Raw genomic sequence first — 26,071 nt, forward strand, 5'->3', positions numbered from 1 at the left:
GACATGCTAGTCGGCGTGATGGTAGACATGCTAGTTGGTGTAAAGATAGAAATAATAGTTGATATGGTGGTAGATATAATAGTTGCTGTGATGGTAGAACTGGTATCTGCTGTGGTGGTAAAATATTGAGCTTGTGTTGGGTTCGAAAGGCAATGTTAATTGGTAAGATGACGTACGGGAAAGTTAAGCGAGTAGAGTACACAATGTGATTAGCCGTGGAGTTGCATGGCTTCCCGCTCCATGGCGTGGCGAGGCGAGGCGTCGTGAGGCTTGTCGGATTGAATTAGTTTTTTGGTGTACCGTAGCTTAGTGCGTTACTATCTTCAAGTATCTAGCAAACCATCCTGTGCTAATGATTATTATCACGCTGCGTCTTAACAGAAAATTGTATTAAGGATCTTAATCACTTAGTAGAACTTAGTACGTATACGCCATGTATTTCTGATGTACACAGAAAATAACTTGATCTGGGGATCAATACGTATAATATTAATCTGTATGTCATAATACAGGTTACACAGGCGACATTCGTCACAAATATGTGTGTATGCATGGGCCCGAAAGTATAGCGATCTTTATTTGAGCCAACGCTATCCTGAATAAAGATTTTCAACTGTTATGGAATATGCTTAAATCCTGGACGTCGAGAATTCCATGCCATTGTGTCACTTTAGGGAAGGTATCGTATATTATACACCACTGTTAATATTGTCAGCAGTTGGGATTCCATCTATTTTTCCGAAAGTACGTGTGAACAAGAGAGTTGGGTTTTACAGGCAATGCAGTAAAGTTACACGGAATGTGATATTAAATTTGGGAGGAAGGCACAAGTGGGGCATATCATGGATGTGTGTCAGTGTTGTTCAGTAATGTTCTACTTTTGCAAACTGTTGCACCGTACACTGTTTAGCACAATGATGTGCATTTGCCCCAAATAACAAATAACTATTCAAAGTGTTTGCATTTAGAACATTTTATTTTGAACGTGCAATAATCTTGCCTGTAAGAGTATGATATCGACACTCCTTTAAATGACATCGCTTGTCGTCATGGGAAACATTTTTATCTTTTCAGATGTACACTTTATTTCACCATCTTACCATGTCACCATGCTGCGGGACATCATCTAACATTCAGATAAGAACGTCATACAAACTCTGGAAAAACTTGATAACATTATCAAATCACAGAAATACAAGGTAAAATTATGAAAGAATAGTATAAAAGTTTTTTAACAGTATCAAAACATACTATTATAGCAACGTAAAATGCTTTGCTGACAATATGATATTATATTTACCAAACCATATGATAAATTCGTGAAACTATTATTAAACAGAATCAAATAATATTTGATAACACCATTAGAACGTATGGTCACAGGACAAACTATTTGATAACAATATGATAACATTGTAAAACCTTTTGAATATACATGTATTATTAAACCATGTTGTTTAATAAAAAATTAAGCAATCAGATAATACAGTTTAGACAATACCTAATAAGTCGACACGAAAAAAAAATTTGTTTGAAGCTGAAGATCAGCGTGGCAAGTAGATACAGATTCACTGGTGATTCGCTGGTGGTTTGTCATTACCAAGCGCCACAAAGTCACTGACAAGTCGCCCCAACCTTTCCTTCATATTCTCATACATTTCACTTGCCTCCTTTCTTGTCTCGTGAAGTGTTGTGAGAATTTCGTGACGGAAGGTAGATATGTCTTGCTTAGTGTCGTCTTCATCACCTTAAATGAGAATGTGTTGGGTGTTAATGCATTCGGTCATTGGCAAGGGTGGGGTCACCAGGATGCAGACATTCAAAAGAGTGAGATCACTAGAATACAGTCATTCACAAGAATGAGGTCACTAGGAATCAGTCATTCACACGAACGAGGTCACTAGCATGCAGTCATTGACAAAAATGAGGTCACTAGGATGCAGTCATTGACTAAAATGAGGTCAGTAGGTGCAGTCATTTACATAGATTAGGTCACTAGGATGCAGTCATTTATAAAGATGGGTTAACTAGGATGCAGTCATTCACAAGAATGAGGTCACTAGGATGCAGTCATTCACAAGAATGAGGTCACTAGGATGGTGTCATTTACAAGAATGAGATCACTAGGCTGTAGTCACTAGGAAGCAATTATTCACAAGGATGAGGTCACTGAGATGTAGTCACTGTGAAGTCATTCGCAAAGTTGAGGTCACTAGAATGTAGTCCCTTGCAATTGGATGCAGTCATTCACGGCTATGCCATCAGTAGGAGGCCGCCATGCACAAAGATGCAGTCAGTAGGAGGCCGCCATGCCACGCCGTCATATATCTGGAGTATTGGTGAATGGTGCGTTAAACAACAAATAAACAAACACAGACACATTTACTTTGATGTAGTAATGCAAGCGGAAGCTGTACGATGTAGACAGTCATGAACAATATTGCAGTCACAAGGATCCAGTCATTCACAAGGAAACTGTCAGTAGGAGGCAGCCATTCACAAACATCACTAGAATGCGAACACGCACAAACATGCGGTCAGTGGGATGCAGTAATTCACAAAGGTACATTCACTTCGATATAATGATGCACAAGGAGATTGCCAGATGGATACAGTCATTCATAAAAAAAACGTCCGTATGCTACAGTCATGAATAACGATGCAGTCACTTTGATGCAATCATTCACAAGTATGTTCTCATTCAGACGTACCCACTCACTAAGATGTATTATCACTGACCAGGATGCAGTCACTTACATCCCTCTCATACTTACCATCCCCTCGCTGCATGTCGAATAGGTAGCGATGTATCACCCTGTGTATCACACGCTGAAAAAACCAGGTACAGCCACTAACCACAAACAATCGCATGACCAACTGAGACATCGGTTAAATACTGCTGTAATAAACGCGTTGTTACTGTCACAATACATGTACCTATCCAATACTTACACAAGAGTATCACTTAAGGAGGTAAATCGGACAACCTGCACCACACTCAAGAGAACTGGCGTTTCATCAATCGATCGTGATCGGATGGGATCCAGTCTGCATCCTATCTCCAACGAAAAACCGACTGATGTCCTAGTGACTAACTTGAAAAGGGTATCATTAGTTACAATAATCATTCAAATACTCTAATTAGCATTTGCAAGGTGATAACCATTCAGTAAACGTCAATCAACCTGTCCCCAAAGTACTTTCATCTACCGACATGTACTTTAACCGATTCTGCTTGCCTTCCCACAACTCACGGTGTCCCTACCTTGTAGGTTAGTTTGCCGCTGGCGAAACTGTCTACTGTGTCATTGCGGACGAGAGTGTTGGACAGTCCCATGCGGAACGTCTCGATGCCTGGACCGAGGTCCCTTACGTCTTTAGTACCAGTCTTCATAGTGGGTCGACGGCCCTGTCACGAACCCACACTGATTAGTTCGTCTGTAGTTTTGTTTCTTTGTTTCTTTGTTTGTTTGTTTGTTTGATGCTTAACGGCGCACTCAGCAATATTTCAGCTATATGACGGCGGTCTGTTAATAATCAAGTTTGGACCGGACTGTCCAGTGGCTGATGTCATGAGCATCGATCCACGCAATTGGGATACGGTCACATGGATCAACCAAGTCAGCGTGTCGCCTCTAACGGCAAGCATGTGTTGTTGAAGTCCTATTCTAACCAGGATCTTAATGGGGATGTCTGTAGCGTGCTTCTCATCTGCGCCGGTCCTAGATTACCATCACGTTAAAGGTAACAGAAAACGTCTCGTTGACGCCATAGTGTCACTGGATTTTCTGGTTCCTCGATCACTTGATTGTCTGGTTTGTTTGTAGGTCTCCGTCACTTGGCGGGAATACTGCTGTGCGGAGTCAGGCAATGAATACTTTCTCTTTTATGCAAATTGCTTACCCTTTTCGCGAACACTTGGTGTCATCACTGATTTTCAGTAGTTCATTCATATAACTTATAAAGCTATTTCACTCTTTACGCCAGTGGAAACTGTTTCGGCGGGTAATATAAACCGGTTATTTCTCTTGCTTTGCCAGTCTATATTCCCTTTCATCCAAAACGACACCTTGTGTTTATAGAATTGATTGTTGAAGTAGTGAACAGTAATGTATTAGTTTCATTCTTTAAACCCTCCACCTTTTCAGTCTTTAAGCTCTCAAAGTTGATGCTGCAACCATTTTTCACATTCATCGTAAAAAGCAGACAGCCTACAGATAAGTTGTATTCTCAACCAAAGGCAGTGTTGTTTAATTATATTTTTATTATATTATTTCGCCAGACCGCTCTGCTGAAACAGAGCATGAAGATGAAAAACACTAATAATAATCATCATAATAATCATAATAACGACCACGATGATTTGATAATAGACATAATAGAATTAAAATAAAATTGTGAGTATGATGATAAATTATAATAAATTGATAACAAACTACTAATGATGAATAGTGTTGTCCAACGAAAACAGCAGTATGATGATATATATAGCCATAAGTGTTGACAGTCCTACCGATGTGGTTGTATGAGTTTGAAACATCTCAGCGTCTCTGATTCTCCCCTGGTACATGGGGGCAGGATCGTCCTTGGTGGTGAAACAGTCCTGAATGCGGCGGAAGTGACCGAGCAGGGCCCTGGGTGAGGGGAAAAGGTTGAAGGGAATGGGCAGAACGCAGTCTCCTTTTATGTATTCCATGTACAATTTGCTGCGGGCGAACTTCCACTCCGTGTCAGCTTCCGACTGTGCGAACAGAAACCAGCCAATATTCTTGTAACCATTAGTGAATAAATATACAGTGAACTAAAAAGAAAAAAATACATTTTGGAGGGAAATACTGCAGTGTTCATTATATTATTTTTCGACATAAGCAAAGATCTTACAACGTTGTTGCTTTTAATATGCATTAACTAATTTTTGTATGTGGCCTTCAACATTTTTAACATTATTTATAGATAAATGTTTCGCCTACACGGTCATTGTTTTAAGAGGATTAATATAAATCATAATTATAAGACACCCACCCTTATTTATTAACGCGTACAACCACCATGCGTGGATCACGAGTTCTTTATGTGCTGACTTCCCTAACTTCGTTCTCTACAAAAACACATGACGAATCTTTATTTATGGTGACGTCATGAATATCGATTGATAGAACCTGGTTCCTGGCATATCTTGCGTGGCGTCATCTTCGTGACGTGCTGCTTCTTTTTCTTTTCACTATCTGGAGTATCAAATTTAACCAACAGCCATATTGGTATTTTTCCACAGAGACGCACGCTCACACACACACACACACACACGCACGCACGCACACACACACACGCACGCACACACACACTTTTATTCCATTTCTGGACGAGTACCGGGATGTGCTAACTGCGGCGACAAACTTTATACTGTATAGTAAAAGTGTGTCGCTTGAAAGCAAAATACAATTCTTAAATAACATGACACATATCATTCCAGCATTTTAGTTGCTTTGAATATTTTGTGTGAATCGGTTTCGCTCGGTTTAGTTCTGCTGCCTACATTATGCATCGTCACTTTAGTCCCCTGAGATAGGCTAACAACGCGTGGATTGTCTCGCACCATAGTGTAGGACGCGCCAGTAAAATATATAAAATGAGGCTGAAATAGTAGGACGTACAGCAAGGTTTGAATAGAAGGGAGCAGAACGTAATAGTTCCATCACACTTTGATGTGCATCCATTTTATGTTGATGAAGACAAAAGAGCTGTCAAATATTGATGTCAGATTCCAGATGTCAAACATGTTATTATATTCTGCAATGGGCCTTCTATATTGTTAAAATATAAAGGTTTTTAATACTAAACATAGTGGTTTGGTAAGAACTGGTTATCGGTTTTATCTGGGACCAGCTGTGTGTTCAAAATACCTGAAGGTATGTGAGATTATTAATGAAACTACAATTAACATAGGAACAGGACTAACATGGAGCTATCCATGAATGTTCTGGATAGCCGGCAACCAGAAGTTAGATTGATAATAAACATTAAATAAACTACGTTGTTTTCCTCTTTCCTCATTCGAAGGATGAATTACGAATGACGGAAAACGTGCTAACGTTTGGTTGCCATAACTAATTCTTGCATAAGCAAATTATTGACGAGGAACTTTCAGCAACAATGTCATATGATACACATATACAGGACTATGTGAAGCTTGTGGTGCACTTATCGCAACCTTAGGGTCGTACCAGACAGACAACAAGGAACCCAGGGGAGGGAGGGGGAGGTGTTATGGGGTTTAACGTCGCAGGTAAAGATTATTGCACATATATAGCGACGTGCATGGGGGGGGGGGGGGGGGGGCTACTTGTACTAGTCCGTAACCGATGTAGATTTTACAGTGCAAGACCCACTGAGATACCATGCCGCAGTTCAATATGAATACCCTACTCAGACACAGTATACTGACTCCTAGCCGACCAAGTCCATGTTTTAGCCCTTTAGGACAGGGTAACAACAAGTACCATCTTTAACGTCTTTTGGTATGACTCGGCCGGGATGGAACCAAGGATATTCCTCTCTACGGACGGACGCTCTAGACCAAGTAGCATTCAAGGAACACAGAAATAACTGAATTTGTAAAGTTTCCGAGCATGAATAAAGGGAAGAGGAGTACCTCATATTTGACTTATTACTACTTTGTGAATGTTGCCAGGTTGTTGGGGCTGATCATGAATACACGGGAGTCTTTTATGCTTCAAACAAAACACAAGTGTAATGCTGTGATTAGTATCAAAGTACCGTGGAATGGTCGTTTCAGTAATCTGAATATCACGTATGTGGTCGGACGCAGTACTTACCTTGAATGACCCGTGAAGATCCGGGTTAGGATTTGTCTTCAGCAACCCATGATTGTAGTAAGAGGTGGAAATAACGGGATCTATTATATAGATCAAAGTGCATGATGTCAAGCACTGGATTTTCTGGTCCAGACTCGGTTATTTACGGACCGCCACCATAAAGCTGGAATAATGCTGAGTGCGGAATTAAACAACAAACAGACGAAAATTACCTGAATGATGTCAAAGGATCGCGTCATCATTGCAATCAACATGTTGAGCAGGACGATGACAATGGCGATGTTGTAGGCCCCGAATATCCAGTATCCTATGTTCTGAGTGAAAGTATTTTGGAATTCACCAAGTTCAACTGCAGTATTGTCCGTTTGTCCGAGTGTTGCCCAAAACACCGTCATAAAGGTTTGATTATGCCTGAAAATGAAACACAATACAGAAATTCGTTCAATAAATTCAATTATTCAATATAATTTTATATTTTGATACTAAACAAAATGTATCACACACTAAATACATTATGGAGTAAAAAGGATTCATGATTGGACATTTCAGTAAAATTTCACTAATAGATGAATGATTCTGTATGGTTGAAAAGTATCTGTCCAGGATGCGCTATCAGGCTGTAGTAAATATATCAAACTATATCAAATTACTCTGAAACATTCAAACCGGTGTCCTGCTGTTCAACCAAGCTTTTCTAAGAATGCTCTACTTGCGTCGCGTATACGTACAAGCCAAAGTGTTTCTCGGCCTTCGTTGTGATGTTGTGTGGGTGGAGCTCCCAGGATTTGCGTGTTACAGGCGGGTAGTACCAGTACAGGTTGTGGAGGCCCACGTAGAAGGCCATGAACAACACCATAAATATAACCACGAACTTCAAAATATCCTGACGAAAAATTGGAAAAATTTCAGCGACAGATCAAGTTTTTTCACATATTTTACATACTCCTATTTTCCAACATGACAGATTACGAAACATTGGACAAGAAAACTGTAAGATCAAGTGATTTGAAATAGACAAAGTAGCACCAAAACGTTCAAAAAATTGTCCTTAGACACGTAACGTTAAAGGTAAGAAAGGTAAGTATTTCAAGAAACGGCTTAGGGATCAGGTTCTGGTCTCTTTGAATGAAAGGAATCTGAGTTTCCACAACAGATGTTAAAACCCCGTTAATCCGAGCTCCATTTATCCGGGAAACCCGTTTTGGACGATACTATACATATGTATATTGTATATTGAAGGAGCATTACGGTGTATCCATTCCATCTTGACAAATTCCCCTTCAAAAAGCCCAAGTCCGGTTCGAGAGTATTTCACAGTGTACATCATGTACCAATATACATCTACATTGATAAGATCGGGTTCCAGTTGAAGAAAAGGATTTAATATTTACAATATACTGATCATTGCAATACAAACCGTGGCCATCCGGGCAAGAGAGATCTGAAGAGGACCCAGAAGTTCATCAGCTGGGAAGATGTAACTGATTCGAGTGAAGCTGATTATATTGGCTACAGCAAACACGGCCTCCATCACATTCTCTGGGTCGTAACTGTCCCAGTAGTATCGATCTGTTGTGGAAATGTGTATATCACCTTTCAGCACATCCAAGTATACGGTAGATTGGATTCGTCAAGCTCACGCTGTACATGGTGGTAGATGGGCGGCATATCATATTTTCACACATTGATCTATTTATTCATTTTAGCACCTAATTCTGTTTTAAACAATCATTTTTATAAACTCATATCTGAAGGTTTCACTGTAGGCAGTGCAAGAGTACAGGGACAAGGTGAAAAGTGAAAGTTATATTGGATAGTCTGATGATCTTGAACGTAAAAGTGTCGACGCTGACAGGCTGAAACGAAATTTCACCCGACCTGCTATGGAAGGTTCGTCACCTCCTTATTTTCACTGGGACAACAACCAAAAGGTAACAGGACATAATCAACCAGTCGCCATCCCCCGACACACCTGTTGTCAGTAAACAGAGATCTCCTTTCACACTCCCTATTTGTACTTATCGCATCCTCTCTCTGTGTAGATCACACCCTCTATTTGTATAGGTCACACCTCCTATCTGTATGGAGATTTCCAACCTCTCTAAACCAGTAGAGATCTTCCAACCTCCACGCTTTCAACCAGTAGAGATCTTCCAACCTCCACGCTTTCAACCAGGAGAGATCTTCGAACCTGCCCACCATCAACCAGGAGAGATCTTCCAACCAACCCACTATCAACAAGGAGATATCTTCCAACATCCCCGCATTCAACCAGTAGAGATCTTCCAACCTACCCGCTATCGACCAGTAGATATCTTCCAACATCCCCTCTTTCAACCAGTAGAGATCTTCCAACCTGCCCACCATCAACCAGTAGAGATCTCCCAACCTACCTGCTATCAACCAGTAGAGATCTCCCAACCTACCTGCTATCAGCCAGTAGAGATCTCCCAACCTACCTGCTATCAACCAGTAGAGATCTCCCAACCTACCTGCTATCAATCAGTAGAGATCTCCCAACCTACCTGCTATCAGCCAGTAGAGATCTCCCAACCTACCTGCTATCAACCAGTAGAGATCTCACAACCTACCCGCTATCAACCAATAGAGATCTCACAACCTACCCGCTATCAACCAGTAGAGATCTCACAACCTACCTGCTATCAACCAGTAGAGATCTCACAACCTACCTGCTATCAACCAGTAGAGATCTCACAACCTACCCGCTATTAGCCAGTAGAGGTGCAGCTGTGCCTCCGTCTGTCGTTCAGAGAGGGCGTGCCAGGATGTTTCGTGTGTGAAATATTCCAGAGAAATCTTCACCTGCGCACAATTCATACATTTCGAGTAGAACACTCATCCCATGTCTATTGTTTTATAAACCAAACGACGGGTTCCTAGTATGAAACCAACTATAAACATGTCAGAAGTAAGTCAAACTATCAAAACATATGACTGGTTAGGTCAATCTGACATGGTTGCGCTGCTCTGACGCAATGCATGTCTCAGCTTCTAATAGTACCCTACTCAGTTGTACAATATATAACGTCAATGCAAGAGAATAACCGGTCTTGATTATCCGTGGTGGCTGACTTCTTGTCTTCTCCCAACAAGGTGATTCTTGAGACACAAGGAAGCCGTAATAACACCATTGTTCATCACTGTTTTCATGTATGGCCGTGACAGAATACATAAACATCAAAGGACCGACACCCACACACACATATACATGTTAAACCATTTCCTGCCAGTTGCTTCAGGAAGGACCTAAACAGAAGCTTGTCGAAGTTACAGTACAATAGATGCATGCATAATTTGTTTTGAAAATTGAAGTATCAGGAAATTTAAATGCTAAATAAGTGAATGAATGGATATCTACGGTTTGAGTGAGTGAGATGCAAGTTTCATAGCATTTATTATGCCGGTATGTATGTATGATATAGAATATTAACAAAGTTGAGCCAATTTGTATAAGTATAGTGAATAACTGGTGCCGGGTAGAACACAAAGTGTGTTGGTTTAAGAGAGAAAAGTGCGAGAAATATGTCAGTTTGTTCCCAAAGTACAATAATATGGTAAGCACATTATTGGAATAAATACATGGGTCCTTCTTTCATGATTCTCTAAGGTTATAGAACCTGATCTAACAACAGGGAGGTCAAACTGAAAATCTCTAGCCATGTATACTCTTTGATTTGTTAGAAAAGAGATGATGTCCCGCTTCTGCATCTGGACACAGGGTGTGGCGACACTGTGTGGTATGTTATGTTGTGGGATAGTCTTGCAGATGTAGTTAGGATTTCAGACAGTTGCTGGTAATTATAAGAGAGTAAATATACCGTGCCTACATATGCATATGGGATTGGTTGTGCATGAGAAATGACCCGTGGCTGTCTGATTCGTGTACAGTAGCAATGGGTAAGTCGCATCAGAAATGCATGCATGATATAGCCGTTGAGGAAATGTGTAAACTTTCTATCCATACTAAAAACCCAAACATGTATTTATCTGCCCAGTCTTGTTCCTCTCAACATCTCATTTCTTCAGGAGTTTGATGTCGCTTTGATATTGGTTCAGCTGTCTGAGTATATCGAATGAATGTGTAAGTAGACGTCCATTACTTATCTACACCTCCACTACTGTTTGAATACGTCAGTACTTAAGCAGATTCTGCTTACAGCTTATTATAAACACAGAAATCCCCTGTTTGAAGTTGTGCGATTCACCTTGTGGACTGTCACCAGTTTCAGGCTGGCCCAGGTGATGTACAGCACAATGACGGCGGTGTCCATGTAGTTGAAGATGGAGTCGAAGTAGCCGGACATGCCGCTCTTGTAGAACTCCTGAATCTCTTGACATAACAAACCTAGGACACATAAGGGCACAATCAGCCTTAAAGTCCAGAGCTATCAAGAAATGGACAGAATGTATTTTAACTTCCGCTAGGTAGAAAATGTGGAAAACAAGAAGAAATACCAACTTTTTTCCATTGAGTGATGCTATCGGTAACTCAGGTTACGATATTTAAAATTTGAAACCGCTTCAGATATAGTATTACATAGAGCCAATCTCCCAGGAACACCAAACACTTTTGAATGTCTTCGATAGCCGATTGAGGCACATGATATTTCCGTAGAAGACGATATGCTCATCTGTTTTCGCGAGCACCTGGTGTCCTCAAAACAGCTTTACCGGGATTCGTGAGTATAAGTTCTGAACTTTATCCTTCAACCTTCTTGTGCAGGTTACATAGAAATGCAACTACCGTTATGACGCTGCCGTTTTGAATTTACACCTGCATTTAATATTGGCTATTATTTCCCTCAATAACATTTTGAACAGTGGGTGAAAAATGTTTTCAGTCGCAATCCGCATTACTCCTGTATTGTAACGAGTCTGTTACTAATCGTGTCTGGTTGAAACAAACCATGGATGATTACACGAACAACGACCCACGCCGCAAAACTCTGAACGACAACATGTGCTAGGATAACTGATTCTAGGCTAGTATCAGCAGCTAACTGTCACAGCAGGGGTTCATGGCCGGCGTTGGCGCGCTTAGCATCTTGGGTATTTCACTGTCTGGGCGAAGACAATTGTGTTTGTTACAGATTGCAGCGCCTACGTAGTGGTTGACGAGGAGTCATCATTACTTACAATGTGAAAGAAAGCTACCAATGTGTTGTTTTAGTCCTGTAATTATTGTTCTTGGTTACAGTTTGAAGTGTAGCCAGTCATCACACGTGGTGCCGACTTCGAGCCAAAGATGACGGGCACGCGGTCAGCACAAGTCTAGATTATGTCCTGTTGATGCATCAATTTGTGAAGCGGAGGACAGAAAGTCTTTAGTTACTTTGGTCACATGTAAGAAAGAATTTTATTTAGGTTTAGAGTTTATGCAAATGGTATATTTTTATTTTGTGATTTTCACTCGCGAATATGATGAACATTTTGGATCACATTGAAATATTTAGTGAAGTCTTCCATAATCTTCATCGGGTTTTATCACAACTTCAACAAAATCAGTATACGTCTTAGCATGGATTTACTGTAAGCCGTATAACACCAGATCACGCCGCACATAGAATATTTAACACGGCGGATGTATTTTTTAAACAGATTGCCCTGTGTTTTAACGTACATTACATATGCACTGTGATTCTAAGACAAAACCAAACGGAAACAATGTGAATACTCATTTATGTAAGGATGACGATTGTCGCAAGAGACCCCTGACCGCACCCCCATGGTGCTACAACCAAACGCAATGATTACCTGCCAACCACAGTCCGATGAGAATCTTCATGATCTCAAACTCGGACGACCGCACGGCAAAGTCACAAAGCGTCTCATCCGTGCAGTTCGGGCTGAGATGGTTGGCACTGATGTTGAGTAGTGCGCCATATGACGTCAACAAGCGATCAGTTGGATGCTCGAGGGATGCGACGAGAATGAACATGAGAAACAGAGCATGTGAGATCATCCTCCCAGTGAACTTGACACACGGAGAGCGGAGGATTCTAGCAACCTGAGGAGGGGAATCAACATTACCCTCGATTGTCCAGTCCCGCGTTCCACAAAGCGATCTTAGTGCTAACTCCCATACAGTAACACAGATTTACGATAATCGTAGTAACTATGATCGCTTTGTTGAACATGGTCCTGGTTCCCGATCCACATAGCATTCTTTGTTCTGCAAGTTTCGAAAGTCAACGTTAAAGTATGGGAGTTACTACCATATTAGTGCTAAGATAACTTTGTCAATCGGGGTCCAGGTAACTAAAAGCATATTATAGCCCCTTTGATTTTGATCTATCGTGAGATTATCATTTAATTACATCCTTAACAAGCAACATTACCAACAAATAGTATTACATGTACCAAGTATTACTTAAATACTTAGATCTAGCTTTTATCAAGTAAACAAAAAGCCAATTAATGTTTGAATTTTCATACGAGATTTTCTGCAATGCGTTTACTTCTTCTCATTGTTTTATACATGTATAACCAAACTTTTGAAAAATGCATATGGTTTCCCGGAGGTTGAATACATCATATGTTACTTACCTTGGAAGAGGGAGATGTCCAGAGGATGACGGCTAAAACAGGGTACAAGATGGTCATGGACAAACCCAGTAGGATCCTCAGTAACCAGTTGGTGCTCTCTAACGCTCTCACATCGCTATACCAGATACTCACTAGCGTCTGCTGACAGCTCGGATGTGCAACGAACTGCAGGAAAAACGTGTGCCTTTAAAAAAATAGCACGTTCAATAGCTCCCTTACCCGTGAAGATCCGGGTTAGAATAGGTCTTCAGCAACCCATGTTTGTCGTAAAAGGCGACTATGCTTGTCGTAACAGGTGACTAACGAGATCGGGTGGTCTGTCTTCTTGACTTGGTTGATGCATGTCATCGTATCCCTATTTGGTAGATCGATGCTCATGATGCAAATCACTGGATTGTCGATTATTTACAGACTGTCGTCATATAGCTTGAATATTGCTGAGTGCTGCGTTGAACAACAAACAAACAAATCAATAGCTCCTCCCTCCCGTAAAGTGTTACAGTGACCAAGGAAGTTGTCGTTTAATGTCGCTCTGAACAGTTACTGTAGTTCTAATGGAACAATGGGCAAACGCGTGATGTCATTGTCATCCTCAAGAGTGCGCTACCGACCATATTTTGGAGGCGATTCAACTAAGTGAATGTCGTATAACTTCATGAATGTTTGATTCCTTGTCATAGCCGTGCAACACAAGAACAGATGAGACTTTGCAGATATGTTATCTACAGATACATCAGTATGCACGAACATAAGCAGGCCATCTACATATATATCGGTATGTAAGACTATGTTCTGTCTTAACAAGAAGGTTATCTACAGATATATCGGTATGTACGACTATGTTCTGTCTTAACAAGGAGTCCGTCTACAGATATATCGGTATGTACGACTATGTATGGTCTTAACAAGGAAGTTATCTACAGATATACCGGTATGTATGACTATGTTCTGTCTTAACAAGGAGGTTATCGACAGATATATCGGTATGTACGACTATGTTCTGTCTCAACAAGGAGTCCGTCTACAGATATATCGGTATGTACGACTATGTATGGTCTTAACAAGGAGGTGATCTACAGATATACCGCTATTTACGACTATGTTCTGTCTTAACAAGGAGGTTATCTACAGATATACCGGTATGTACGACTATGTTCTGTCTTAACAAGGAGGTTATCTACAGATATACCTGTATTTACGAACATGTTCCGTCTTAACACGGAGGTTATCTACAGATATACCGGTATGTACGACTATGTTCTGTCTCAATAAGGAGGTTATCTACAGATATACCGGTATGTACGATTATGTTCTGTCTCAACAAGGAAGTTATCTACATATATATCGGTATGTACGACTATGTTCTGTCTCAACAAGGAGGTTATCTACAGATATACCGGTATTTACGAACATGTTCCATCTTAACAAGGAGGTTATCTACAGATATACCGGTATTTACGACTATGTTCTGTCTCAACAAGGAGGCCATCTACAGATATATCGATATGTAAGAACATGTTCTGTCTCAACAAGGAGGTTGTCTATAGATATATCGATATGTAAGAACATGTTCTGTCTCCACAACGAGGCTGTCTACAGATATATCGATATGTACGATCATGTTGTCTCAACAAGGAGGTTGTCTACAGATATATCGCTATGTACGAACATGTTCTCAGACTGTCTCAACAAGGAGGTTATCTACAGATAGCCCGGTATTCACCTTTTTCTCGTTGAATTCTATAGCCAGGTGAATTCTCTCCAAAGGGGCGAACGTCTCTTCCTCTTCCTCATCTTCACCTGCAACCTTGTTCAAGATTACCTCTAGTTCGTCATGACATCTGACCTTATCCAACAGTTTGACTACGAACTCGCTCAGCTTGTCGGCCAGGGAAAGATACTCTGTCTGGAAGCACAGTGTATTCACTACAGTCATCAACACGAAATATATGAGGTTATAACGTTAACGCTTGTGTGTTTGGAATGGAAAATACCCAGTATGAAGAAAAGATTTTGCATTTCGCGAACCTTGGCTTTTAAGTCAGGATATAGGTTTTTTTATCATCCCAAAACACACAAGCGTGATAAACTCTTTAACAAAATGCCATTTTAAAACTGTATCGTGGAAAAAGTATTCTAGTCTCTCACAAACGGTAGCTGAAGATTGTAAGGTTACCTGTGTTACCAATGTTACCTAGGACGACATGAGTACAATGTGTGAAGCCCATGTCTGGTGTCCCCCGCCTTGATATTGCTGGAATATTGCTAAAAGCGGCGTAAACACATACTCACTCACTCACTCACCTAGGATGTGTGCAGTTTCCTCCCAAAATAGCTACGTGCCAAAATCACTACCGCCTAAAACAACAAAGTTAATGGTCCAGTGTGCAGGTAATACCTGCCTATTCCCGTTATCCCGAAGTGGACTAGTCTTACAACATACAAATACAAAAACACCGAACGATTAAAATAGCATGATTTCTTCATGAGTCAGAAGATATCCTTAATTTAATTAGTTTAAATGCGTATATTTTAAACCCCAGCATGATGGTGAATCTAAAATTTAAAATCATTTACAAACTCGATAAATTTGACATACATTTTACTGACATAGATTATCTATGTAAATAATTCTATAAAATCAAGTTAAATATAGCAAAAGGATTGTAATAGTATTACGGAATCACGATGCATTACCGCTGTTGCCATGATCATGTCCGTTTCATCCAGTCGATGATGTAACGATCCACATTGTTTTGGTTCATAATTATTAAAACCGAAAGTTGCTTATTTAAAAAAATTTATAGAAGAAACATGAGTACTTTATTTTCATAAGCGAACAAAATATTATGATTTTTATTAAAAAGTGATAATATTATGAAGAAAATATCGGACTGCATACCTTACATAATTCAAATATGTAAATCAATACAAAACATATCCTCCAAACACAACAATGTGCTATGCAAAAAGTGGTATACGCCCACGGCACGTTTGTCTGTAGCAATTGCGAAAAAGTGAAAAACAATTGCCGCTTGGGGAGCCGAAACTACACGTGCAATAAGGATATATACATAATACAGACTGCAGACATTAGACATGCCAAGAACAGGCAAAACCAGGGTAACTACGCCCAATGAAGACCGGTAAGTATGTACTTTGCATCTCCGGGATCGAATCAGCGAGGAATGCCTTTGCGCATATGGTTAGTCGACAGACAGTGGCCAGGCAACCCAGGGCTCGAGGAATTAGGGCTTACAGACCTTACAGGGGACAGTTATTGACAGCGCAACATGGTCGTCAGCGTTTGAGATGGACCAGGACTGTACGTCGTTGGCAGCGATGTGACTGGCAGAGGGTCGTCTTCACTGATGAAAGCCCGTCCTGTCTGTTCAGAGCTGTTTACCGCCGAAGGGGAGAATTTGCGACATGTTGCGTTTTGGAGGTCGTGTCGTATGGTGGAGGGGTTATGCCAGTGTGGGGAGGAATGTGTGGGGCAGGTGTGAACTCCACTGGTCATCGTTAACGGACATTTGACAACTCAGGCTTACATGGATGACATTCTTCGTCCGATTGTCCTACCATTTCTAAAACAGCTGCCACGTGGTGTCCTTCATCAGCATGACAACGCCAGATCCCATACACCTTGAAGTCAACGTGTTGCCGTGGCCTGCACGCTATCTAATCATGTCACCCATAGAACACCTCTGGGATTTTCATGGACAGTCGTGTCGTCTTCTACAGCGACCACATCTTAACATTTAAACTTGATTGATTTAAAACTATAGTAAAGTTTCTTTTGGCCACCAGTTTTACGTTTGTATTATTTCAAAGATATTCTATACAATATCACTTCAAGTTGTTGTTACAATATTACAATTTTTGTTTGAACAAACCCACATTAAAATGAGGGCATCCTTCTAAGCTTAACATCTCGGCTCGTTCCTTTCCATCTAATCCCTACTCCTGGACTATTCCACTATATCAGTGGGCACTTTGCCTTTGTTGTTTTAACAACGGGTCGTTATTTTGACATGTAGTTAGTATAGCATCTAGTTGTTTGGGGAGAAAACGCAATAATATATTACGTCTACATTGAATTTGCTTCAATGAACGGTTGAAACATAACTACACAGGTTTGTTTTAGTTCAAACGTCCTCACGTGAGCACACATTTTAAGCATGAAGGTTTTTCTGCCTACTAATCGACGTTAAAAAATATAGTTGAAGTGTTCCTGTTAATACACGTGACCTGGCCTTGTGCTCGTCTATCTTTGTTATCTATAAGCGTTACTCTGAAGTGGCGGTGGGGTAGCTTAAGTAAATTATCCAAATTCATCTTACGTACCTTGTAATATTTCTCTATCTCTGCAATATTCCTTAACTCTTTAGCAAGTTCGAATGCTCTCAGAATGGGGTCCTTACTGGAAAGGGAAATAAAGGCTTCACTACTGAGGCCTCTATATGCATTGAGACGAGTCTTGGCCAGCCTCAGTTGATCAAACTGTCGCTTATTGATACAAATCCGACAGTTACAGAGGTATGCGTGAGGCGTAGGGATTGTCTCCCCTTGTCGTATCAGCATCTGCACAAGCTGGAAATGGTTTCGTTTGGCTGCCAAAATAAGGGGCGTGGTGTCGGCCGAGAACTGAGATTCCTCATGGCTCTGACTAAAGAAGTAGTCGTCATCGCCATGACTTAGTGTCCGCTTGTCCTTAGTGGTGTGGCTCTGTATTAGCTCAGCCATCTGGACGTTGCCGCTATTGATAGCTAGAAGGAGAGCCTCGCGGACGCCGATGCTGCTGCAGCGTCCCAGGAGAAGCTCAACAATCTGCAACATATGTCAACATAGGGCACAGTGATGCAGAAACATAGCGATCAACATAGCGATCAATCACGCGTAAATAGGAATTGTACATTGCCAGTGTGTAGTGGATCTGATACACCAACATGGCATCAGTGAAGTTAAGGGAAGACGTGTGTATTGAGGGTGTATAGTGGAACTGATACACAAACATAGACATCAGTGAAGGGAAGGGGAAAAGTGTGTATTGACAGTGTATAGTGGAACTGACACACCAACATAGGCATCAGTGAAGGGAAGGAGAAAAGTGTGTATTGACAGTGTATAGTGGAACTGACACACCAACATCGGCATCAGTGAAGGGAAGGGGAAAAGTGTGTATTGACAGTGTATAGTGGAACTGATACACCAACATAGACATCAGTGAAGGGAAAGGGGAAAGTGTGTATTGACACTGTATAGTGGAACTGATACACCAACATAGGCATTAGAGGGAAGGCGGAAAGTGTGTATTGACAGTGTATAGTGGAACTGACACACCAACATAGGCATCAGTGAAGGGAAGGGGGAAAGTGTGTATTGACAGTGTATAGTGGAACTGATACACCAACATGGCATCAGTGAAGGGAAGGGAAGACGTGTGTATTGACAGTGTATAGTGGAACTGACACACCAACATAGGCATCAGTGAAGGGAAGGGGAAAAGTGTGTATTGACAGTGTATAGTGGAACTGATACACCAACATAGGCATCAGTGAAGGGAAGGGGAAAAGTGTGTATTGAGGGTGTATAGTGGAACTGATACACAAACATAGGCATCAGTGAAGGGAAGGGAAGACGTGTGTATTGACAGTGTATAGTGGAACTGACACACCAACATAGGCATCAGTGAAGGGAAGGGGGAAAGTGTGTATTGACAGTATATAGTGGAACTGATACACCAACATAGGCATCAGTGAAGGGAAGGGGAAAAGTGTGTATTGACAGTGTATAGTGGAACTGACACACCAACATAGGCATCAGTGAAGGGAAGGGGAAAAGTGTGTATTGACAGTGTATAGTGGAACTGATACACCAACATAGGCATCAGTGAAGGGAAAGGGGAAAGTGTGTATTGACAGTATATAGTGGAACTGATACACAAACATAGGCATCAGTGAAGGGAAGGGAAGACGTGTGTATTGACAGTGTATAGTGGAACTGATACACCAACATAGGCATCAGTGAAGGGAAGGGAAGACGTGTGTATTGACAGTATATAGTGGAACTGACACACCAACATAGGCATCAGTGAAGGGAAGGGGAAAAGTGTGTATTGACAGTGTATAGTGGAACTGATACACCAACATAGGCATCAGTGAAGGGAAGGGGAAAAGTGTGTATTGACAGTATATAGTGGAACTGACACACCAACATAGGCATCAGTGAAGGGAAGGGGAAAAGTGTGTATTGACAGTGTATAGTGGAACTGATACACCAACATAGGCATCAGTGAAGGGAAGGGGAAAAGTGTGTATTGACAGTATATAGTGGAACTGATACACAAACATAGGCATCAGTGAAGGGAAGGGAAGACGTGTGTATTGACAGTGTATAGTGGAACTGATACACCAACATAGGCATCAGTGAAGGGAAGGGAAGACGTGTGTATTGACAGTGTATAGTGGAACTGACACACCAACATAGGCATCAGTGAAGGGAAGGGGAAAAGTGTGTATTGACAGTGTATAGTGGAACTGACACACCAACATAGGCATCAGTGAAGGGAAGGGGGAAAGTGTGTATTGAGGGTGTATAGTGGAACTGATACACAAACATAGGCATCAGTGAAGGGAAGGGAAGACGTGTGTATTGACAGTGTATAGTGGAACTGACACACCAACATAGGCATCAGTGAAGGGAAGGGGAAAAGTGTGTATTGACAGTGTATAGTGGAACTGACACACCAACATAGGCATCAGTGAAGGGAAGGGGGAAAGTGTGTATTGAGGGTGTATAGTGGAACTGATACACAAACATAGGCATCAGTGAAGGGAAGGGAAGACGTGTGTATTGACAGTGTATAGTGGAACTGACACACCAACATAGGCATCAGTGAAGGGAAGGGGAAAAGTGTGTATTGACAGTGTTTAGTGGAACTGACACACCAACATAGGCATCAGTGAAGGGAAGGGGGAAAGTGTGTATTGACAGTGTATAGTGGAACTGATACACCAACATAGGCATCAGTGAAGGGAAGGGAAGACGTGTGTATTGCTAGTGGATAGTGGAGCTGATATAGAGTGAAGGACTGGCGAGGCCTGAGTGTTGCCGGTGTATGGTGAAAGCCATCGGCATGGTTATGGCAAAAGTAGAAGTAGTAGAAGTAACAGTTGTAAAACAATTGTGGGAATAAAAAGGGATTGAAATCAACCATGACAAATATTGTTTATTTATTAAATAGCAGTAACTGTAACGATGAATTGTTTGATAGGTTTTACTTAGAAGTTGACGGAAGAGAAAGTAGAGACAATATGTGGATAGCAACTACTTTATTTACTGTAAAGGCGACGTTTCTGTATAGATCATTATACCTTTGTCAAGCAAGGCTGGGCATTTTTTAAGTATTTCAATTAAAATGCCATATTTCAAATTCTGATTCAGCTTCTGACTTCTGTACACAATGTATGGGGACATGCCAGGTAATAGGTTCATAAATTCAGAGAATTCGAGGTGTGACTTCATCTTTGACATATTGTTTGGTCCGTGATGACCAATTTGCAAAGCCATGTCACAACAATCAATTATTAATTACAAAATCAATAATTCAGCATTTCTATAGACAGTTCTATTTGTTGATGAGATATGAATTTTTCGCGACAGAAAGTAGCACAAATATTTTCAGTCTCAGCATGTAAGCCGACAGAAATTTTAAACATCTCGATATACTCATTTTGGACGGACAAGTAATGAATCACTCTGACCTCCAGGTGTTCATTCCGAACAGCAAGCCGAAGAGGGGTTCTCCCCAGCGAATCACTGTAGTCCACTGAGAATCGTAAGTCCGACAGAATGGCACGAACTGTGGCTATGTCGCCTGAAGCACATGCGTTGGAGAAAGAGCTTTCCACAGTCTCCAGCCGCAGATGAATAACGTTTAAAATCAGCAACATGTGGATACAGGTAGAGATTATTGCTAATATATATTATTTACAAAAGCATGTCATCCTAGAAGGGACAGTGTCGCGTTGTAGCCCTTTGGTAAAATAAAAATATTATTATTCACAGCGTGACAATGCGACAAATAGCCAAAATGTAGCGTTGGCTGTTTGATTAATTTTGACACTTTTTACTTGTTTTTGTTAGGGCGACAAATCGACAATGTCCCTTCCAGGATTCATACAAAACCGTTTGACTATGAGTAAACGAAATATAATGACACCTCGTTAAACCGGACGTCTTTATGCCCAGAGACACCGTCTGGATTAACGAACGATGGGTACGGAGTTATTTGCCTTCAGAAACATATGGGCGTTTCCAACAAGATCGTTCGGAATGAAGGGTTTCTGGAGTAACGGGGTGAGGACTAACGAGGTTTCACTATATATGTAGAAACATAGCCATGAGCCTTGGTGTTTCATTTCAAATTCTTGACAAAAACATTTGGGATTTGATGATTTTAGGGATTTTATCGTAAAAAAAATAATTATACTTCAAAGTGTTGAAAAATCTTTTGTCTAGCACAAGAAATACATTGTTGCAAGGAGTTGTTTGGAAACATATTTAGAATGATTGTTTTAAAGAAAAGACTGTCTGTCCAGTCTCCATACTCAATCCCCAGAACATCAAATATAGAACATATAATCTTCGGTCTCTAACAGCACGAATGCCTGTCACAACCCCGGAATGAGAGTGTAGAGATAGATGCCAATCACAGTTGTGAAGAAAATATATGTACTTACCGACCGTTTACCGTCCGTGGTTGGATTTAATTGTGAGGCATTCCACTTAGAGGCAGCAGTGAAATCGGTGGTCACGCCATTGGGAATCTCGCTGCTTACATCCCGCGACATATCTGCAGTTGTCAATTGATACTTTCTATATTCCTGATCCAAGTTACTTCTGTGTCTAAGGACCTCATGGTCAATATCCTCAGAAAAGATAAGTATTAAATCAACGTAATGGTACTTTGCAGCACTTTTCCTTAAAGGAATTCATCCATTTCAACTGTCAAAGTTTCGAGAGTTGTGACGGCAATGGTTCAGAGAACGTTTCACTCACCGTTGTTTTCCATGTTCGAGACTTGCACGAGATGTGAAGGCAATGGTTCAGAGAACGTTTCACTCACCGTTGTTTTCCATGTTCGAGACTTGCACGAGATGTGAAGGCAATGGTTCAGAGAGCGTTTCACTCACCGTTGTTTTCCATGTTCGAGAGTTGCACGAGATGTGAAGGCAATGGTTCAGAGAACGTTTCACTCACCGTTGTTTTCCATGTTCGAGACTTGCACGAGATGTGAAGGCAATGGTTCAGAGAACGTTTCACTCACCGTTGTTTTCCATGTTCGAGACTTGCACGAGATGTGAAGGCAATGGTTCAGAGAACGTTTCACTCACCGTTGTTTTCCATGTTCGAGACTTGCACGAGATGTGAAGGCAATGGTTCAGAGAACGTTTCACTCACCGTTGTTTTCCATGTTCGAGACTTGCACGAGATGTGAAGGCAATGGTTCAGAGAACGTTTCACTCACCGTTGTTTTCCATGTTCGAGACTTGCACGAGATGTGAAGGCAATGGTTCAGAGAACGTTTCACTCACCGTTGTTTTCCATGTTCGAGACTTGCACGAGATGTGAAGGCAATGGTTCAGAGAGCGTTTCACTCACCGTTGTTTTCCATGTTCGAGAGTTGCACGAGATGTGAAGGCAATGGTTCAGAGAACGTTTCACTCACCGTTGTTTTCCATGTTCGAGACTTGCACGAGATGTGAAGGCAATGGTTCAGAGAGCGTTTCACTCACCGTTGTTTTCCATGTTCGAGACTTGCACGAGATGTGAAGGCAATGGTTCAGAGAACGTTTCACTCACCGTTGTTTTCCATGTTCGAGACTTGCACGAGATGTGAAGGCAATGGTTCAGAGAACGTTTCACTCACCGTTGTTTTCCATGTTCGAGACTTGCACGAGATGTGAAGGCAATGGTTCAGAGAACGTTTCACTCACCGTTGTTTTCCATGTTCGAGACTTGCACGAGATGTGAAGGCAATGGTTCAGAGAACGTTTCACTCACCGTTGTTTTCCATGTTCGAGAGCGCCATGATGATTCCGAACCGAACTGAACAACATCAGTCCACATTATGACAATAATGGTTTCGGACAAACGTCACCTGACCATCCAAATTGATTTGGTTTAGAAATGTCAAATAGTTAAGCAATATGCATTTTACATAATGCCCATTTCGCTAAAATTAGGAAACATCAGAATAGTTTCTGTTGATATTATATTACGCGCATTGTATGGACATCCTCACGTGTTCGGGAATGCCTTAGAAATGTCACTTCCTCTGGGACAACTGTTATGAATATGAGTCTGCTTCTAACACTCCCGTTGGAAACATAATGCCAGTAACATTATCAATGTGCGTGAATACGTTAAGATTTTGGAAATATATTCTGTCGTAACTGCAGTTCATTTTTATATGTTGTTTGTTTGCCGGTTCTTTAACGCCACACGCTGCAATATTCCAGCTACGTGACGACGGTCTGGACATAATCGAGTTTAGCCCAGTCAGTCCAGTGATTGACATCATGAGCATCGATCTACGCAATTGGGATACGATGACATGCATCAACCAACTCAGCGAGCCTGACCACCCGATCCAGTTAATCACCTCTTACGACAAGCATAGTCGCCTCTTAGGGCACGCTGTAGACCAATTCTAACCCCGATTTTGACGGTTTCGGCAAATCATAACAAAAGTGTTATTGAAAGATGTCAATGCTGTGTTATCATATTCCATATTTTGGTATATCAAAAATGTTTATATTGAAAGCACCAATTCGAATTTTAGATATTAGTGAGGCAAAAACATGAATCGTGATATTTTCCAAATGCATATGTTTTGCCTCGGACAAAACTCAGTGGTGAAGTTTAAGACGACAGCCGCCATGTTTATTGTTGATGAGAAAGGATACATGGTGATAGCAGTCACGTGACAGAACACACACCAGGAGCAAGCGGCCAATGTTCCCGGTGCAGAAACCCGCTCTGTCAGTTACACCAGAGGGGCGGTCGGGTAGCCTAGTGGTTAAAGCGTTTGCTCGTCACGCCGAAGACCCGGGTTCGATTCCCGACATGGGTACAATGTGTGAAGCCCATTTCTGGTGTCCCCTGCCGTGATATTGCTGGATTATTGCTTAAAGCGGCGTAAAATCAGACTCACACACTAACTCACTTTCGCCGTGATATTGCTGGAATATTGCTAAAAGCAGCGTCAAATCAAACTCACTCACAGAGGCAGGAAGTCGGACGGCGATCCTTCATCGTCGACCGAGTCGTTGGGGAGACGGCGACACCGTGTTATAAGGTAAAAAATTCATCCCCCAAACCCAAAATTATAACAAATTCCACATTCAAAATGATGGCGACCGTCGGGATAGCTTCAATAATGTGTTTGTTTAATTTGCGAGAAGCCAGGGAGACAGAAAGTATCGGACCTCATGGAATTAAGAAGGGAAATTTATGTTCTGATATGATTTTTAACGAATCAAAACGATGTATCAGCACAAAATGGGTCAGACTCGAACACCTCGTAGTTAGGCATTAGGAGGGCAATGCGGGTTTTAATGTCAGCAGATCGAGTCGAACTTCAGTCGTTCCAGTTACCAACGCTATGACGAACCTGTTCTGTCTGGTCCTGTCTGGTCCTGTCCTAGTTGTGTATTCTGAGATGGACTGAATACACAGTCGAAGCTGTGGAAACATCAGACTTCGGCGCCTCCTTCGACGCCGCCTCCGAAGACGGCAAAGTCTCTTCCATCAGCTTTGCAAGATACTGGCTTCGGTTTTCTGGGATTCCAAAGAGCACGGGCCCAGAGTGGACCGATTGTAGGGGTGGGCGTGGCGTCGTCCAAGTGTCGTGTTTAAGGTACCATCTCCACCCAGGCCAAACGTGTTTTGGGGTGCCAAGGGATCCTTCAGCAGTTCAGCGTTCTCTGGCCTGTCGCCATGGTTAAAAGACATTAAACCATGGCTCCTTTGTCTTTGACCGTGATCTTACTAACTGAATTGTTAGTTAAACACCACTTGACAATGACGGATCTTCTTGACGATAGAACGATTTCATGAAAAACATTTGTCGCCAGCGGGATTCAACCCGCGAAGACCGCACTGAAGACTTACGAATGTAGTCTTCTGCCACGGCGAAATGGGAGAAGGGGAATGAAATTAACAACTAAATATTTACTTACATCAGTACCTATTGTGTTCTCACAGTTGAGCATAGAGTTCCTGAATTTCTTTTAAAATACCTGTAACAAAATAATATTTTTTAAGCATTTTAGGTGCCATAAATGTTAGACCACTCGGACCCCAGTGTCTAATCGTTGAAATGGTTGATTAAACCATTTCAACGATAAGACACTGGGTCCTCGTGGTCCAACCGACACGGACGCTGCCACTCGCAGGGCCGTGGGGTTAAGCTAAGTCAAGGAATGAGGGTCCAACGACCGTGGCTCCCAATTACCAACATAGCATTTCTCCACCTGCCATAACACACAAAGTAAATGGAGGCATGGGTGTCCCAGTCGTCTAAGGCACCGCAATTCGCTGTGCAGAGTTGCGTCCTCATTAAGTTATACAGTACTCAGACATTAACAATACTTAAGAGTTAT

General features: G+C 41.5%; 1 protein-coding gene across 1 annotated transcript; it reads right to left on the reverse strand.

Moving 5' to 3' along the window:
* Positions 1-1,516: 1,516 nt before the first annotated feature.
* On the reverse strand, positions 1,517-23,534 carry LOC139447768 (short transient receptor potential channel 7-like). The gene is made up of 16 exons (XM_071229262.1): positions 23,402-23,534; positions 22,137-22,257; positions 21,167-21,314; positions 17,748-18,230; positions 15,124-15,306; positions 13,401-13,565; positions 12,609-12,861; positions 11,060-11,199; positions 9,557-9,656; positions 8,251-8,402; positions 7,562-7,716; positions 7,046-7,244; positions 4,514-4,741; positions 3,266-3,409; positions 2,775-2,829; positions 1,517-1,747 (listed from the first exon to the last, which is right to left on the reverse strand). Exons 1-16 carry the CDS (start codon positions 23,532-23,534, stop codon positions 1,569-1,571), a joined length of 2,838 nt encoding a protein of 945 aa, XP_071085363.1. The 3' UTR covers positions 1,517-1,568.
* Between the last annotated feature and the right edge of the window lie 2,537 nt (positions 23,535-26,071).

The sequence above is a fragment of the Haliotis cracherodii genome, unplaced genomic scaffold, assembly GCF_022045235.1.
Source record: "Haliotis cracherodii isolate W230 unplaced genomic scaffold, xgHalCrac1.p SCAF_10, whole genome shotgun sequence".
Lineage (NCBI taxonomy): Eukaryota > Metazoa > Mollusca > Gastropoda > Lepetellida > Haliotidae > Haliotis > Haliotis cracherodii.

What these genes read in the sequence shown, in the direction of transcription:
- LOC139447768 (XM_071229262.1), bottom strand. Translation starts at nt 23,534, where the DNA reads ATGTGGACTGATGTTGTTCAGTTCGGTTCGGAATCATCATGGCGCTCT. An exon ending in AGATAGAGAAATATTACAAG is followed by an intron (nt 15,307 to 17,747) that starts GTACGTAAGATG and finishes CTGTGCTTCCAG; the next exon opens with ACAGAGTATCTTTCCCTGGC. An exon ending in AAACTCATACAACCACATCG is followed by an intron (nt 3,410 to 4,513) that starts GTAGGACTGTCA and finishes GGTTCGTGACAG; the next exon opens with GGCCGTCGACCCACTATGAA.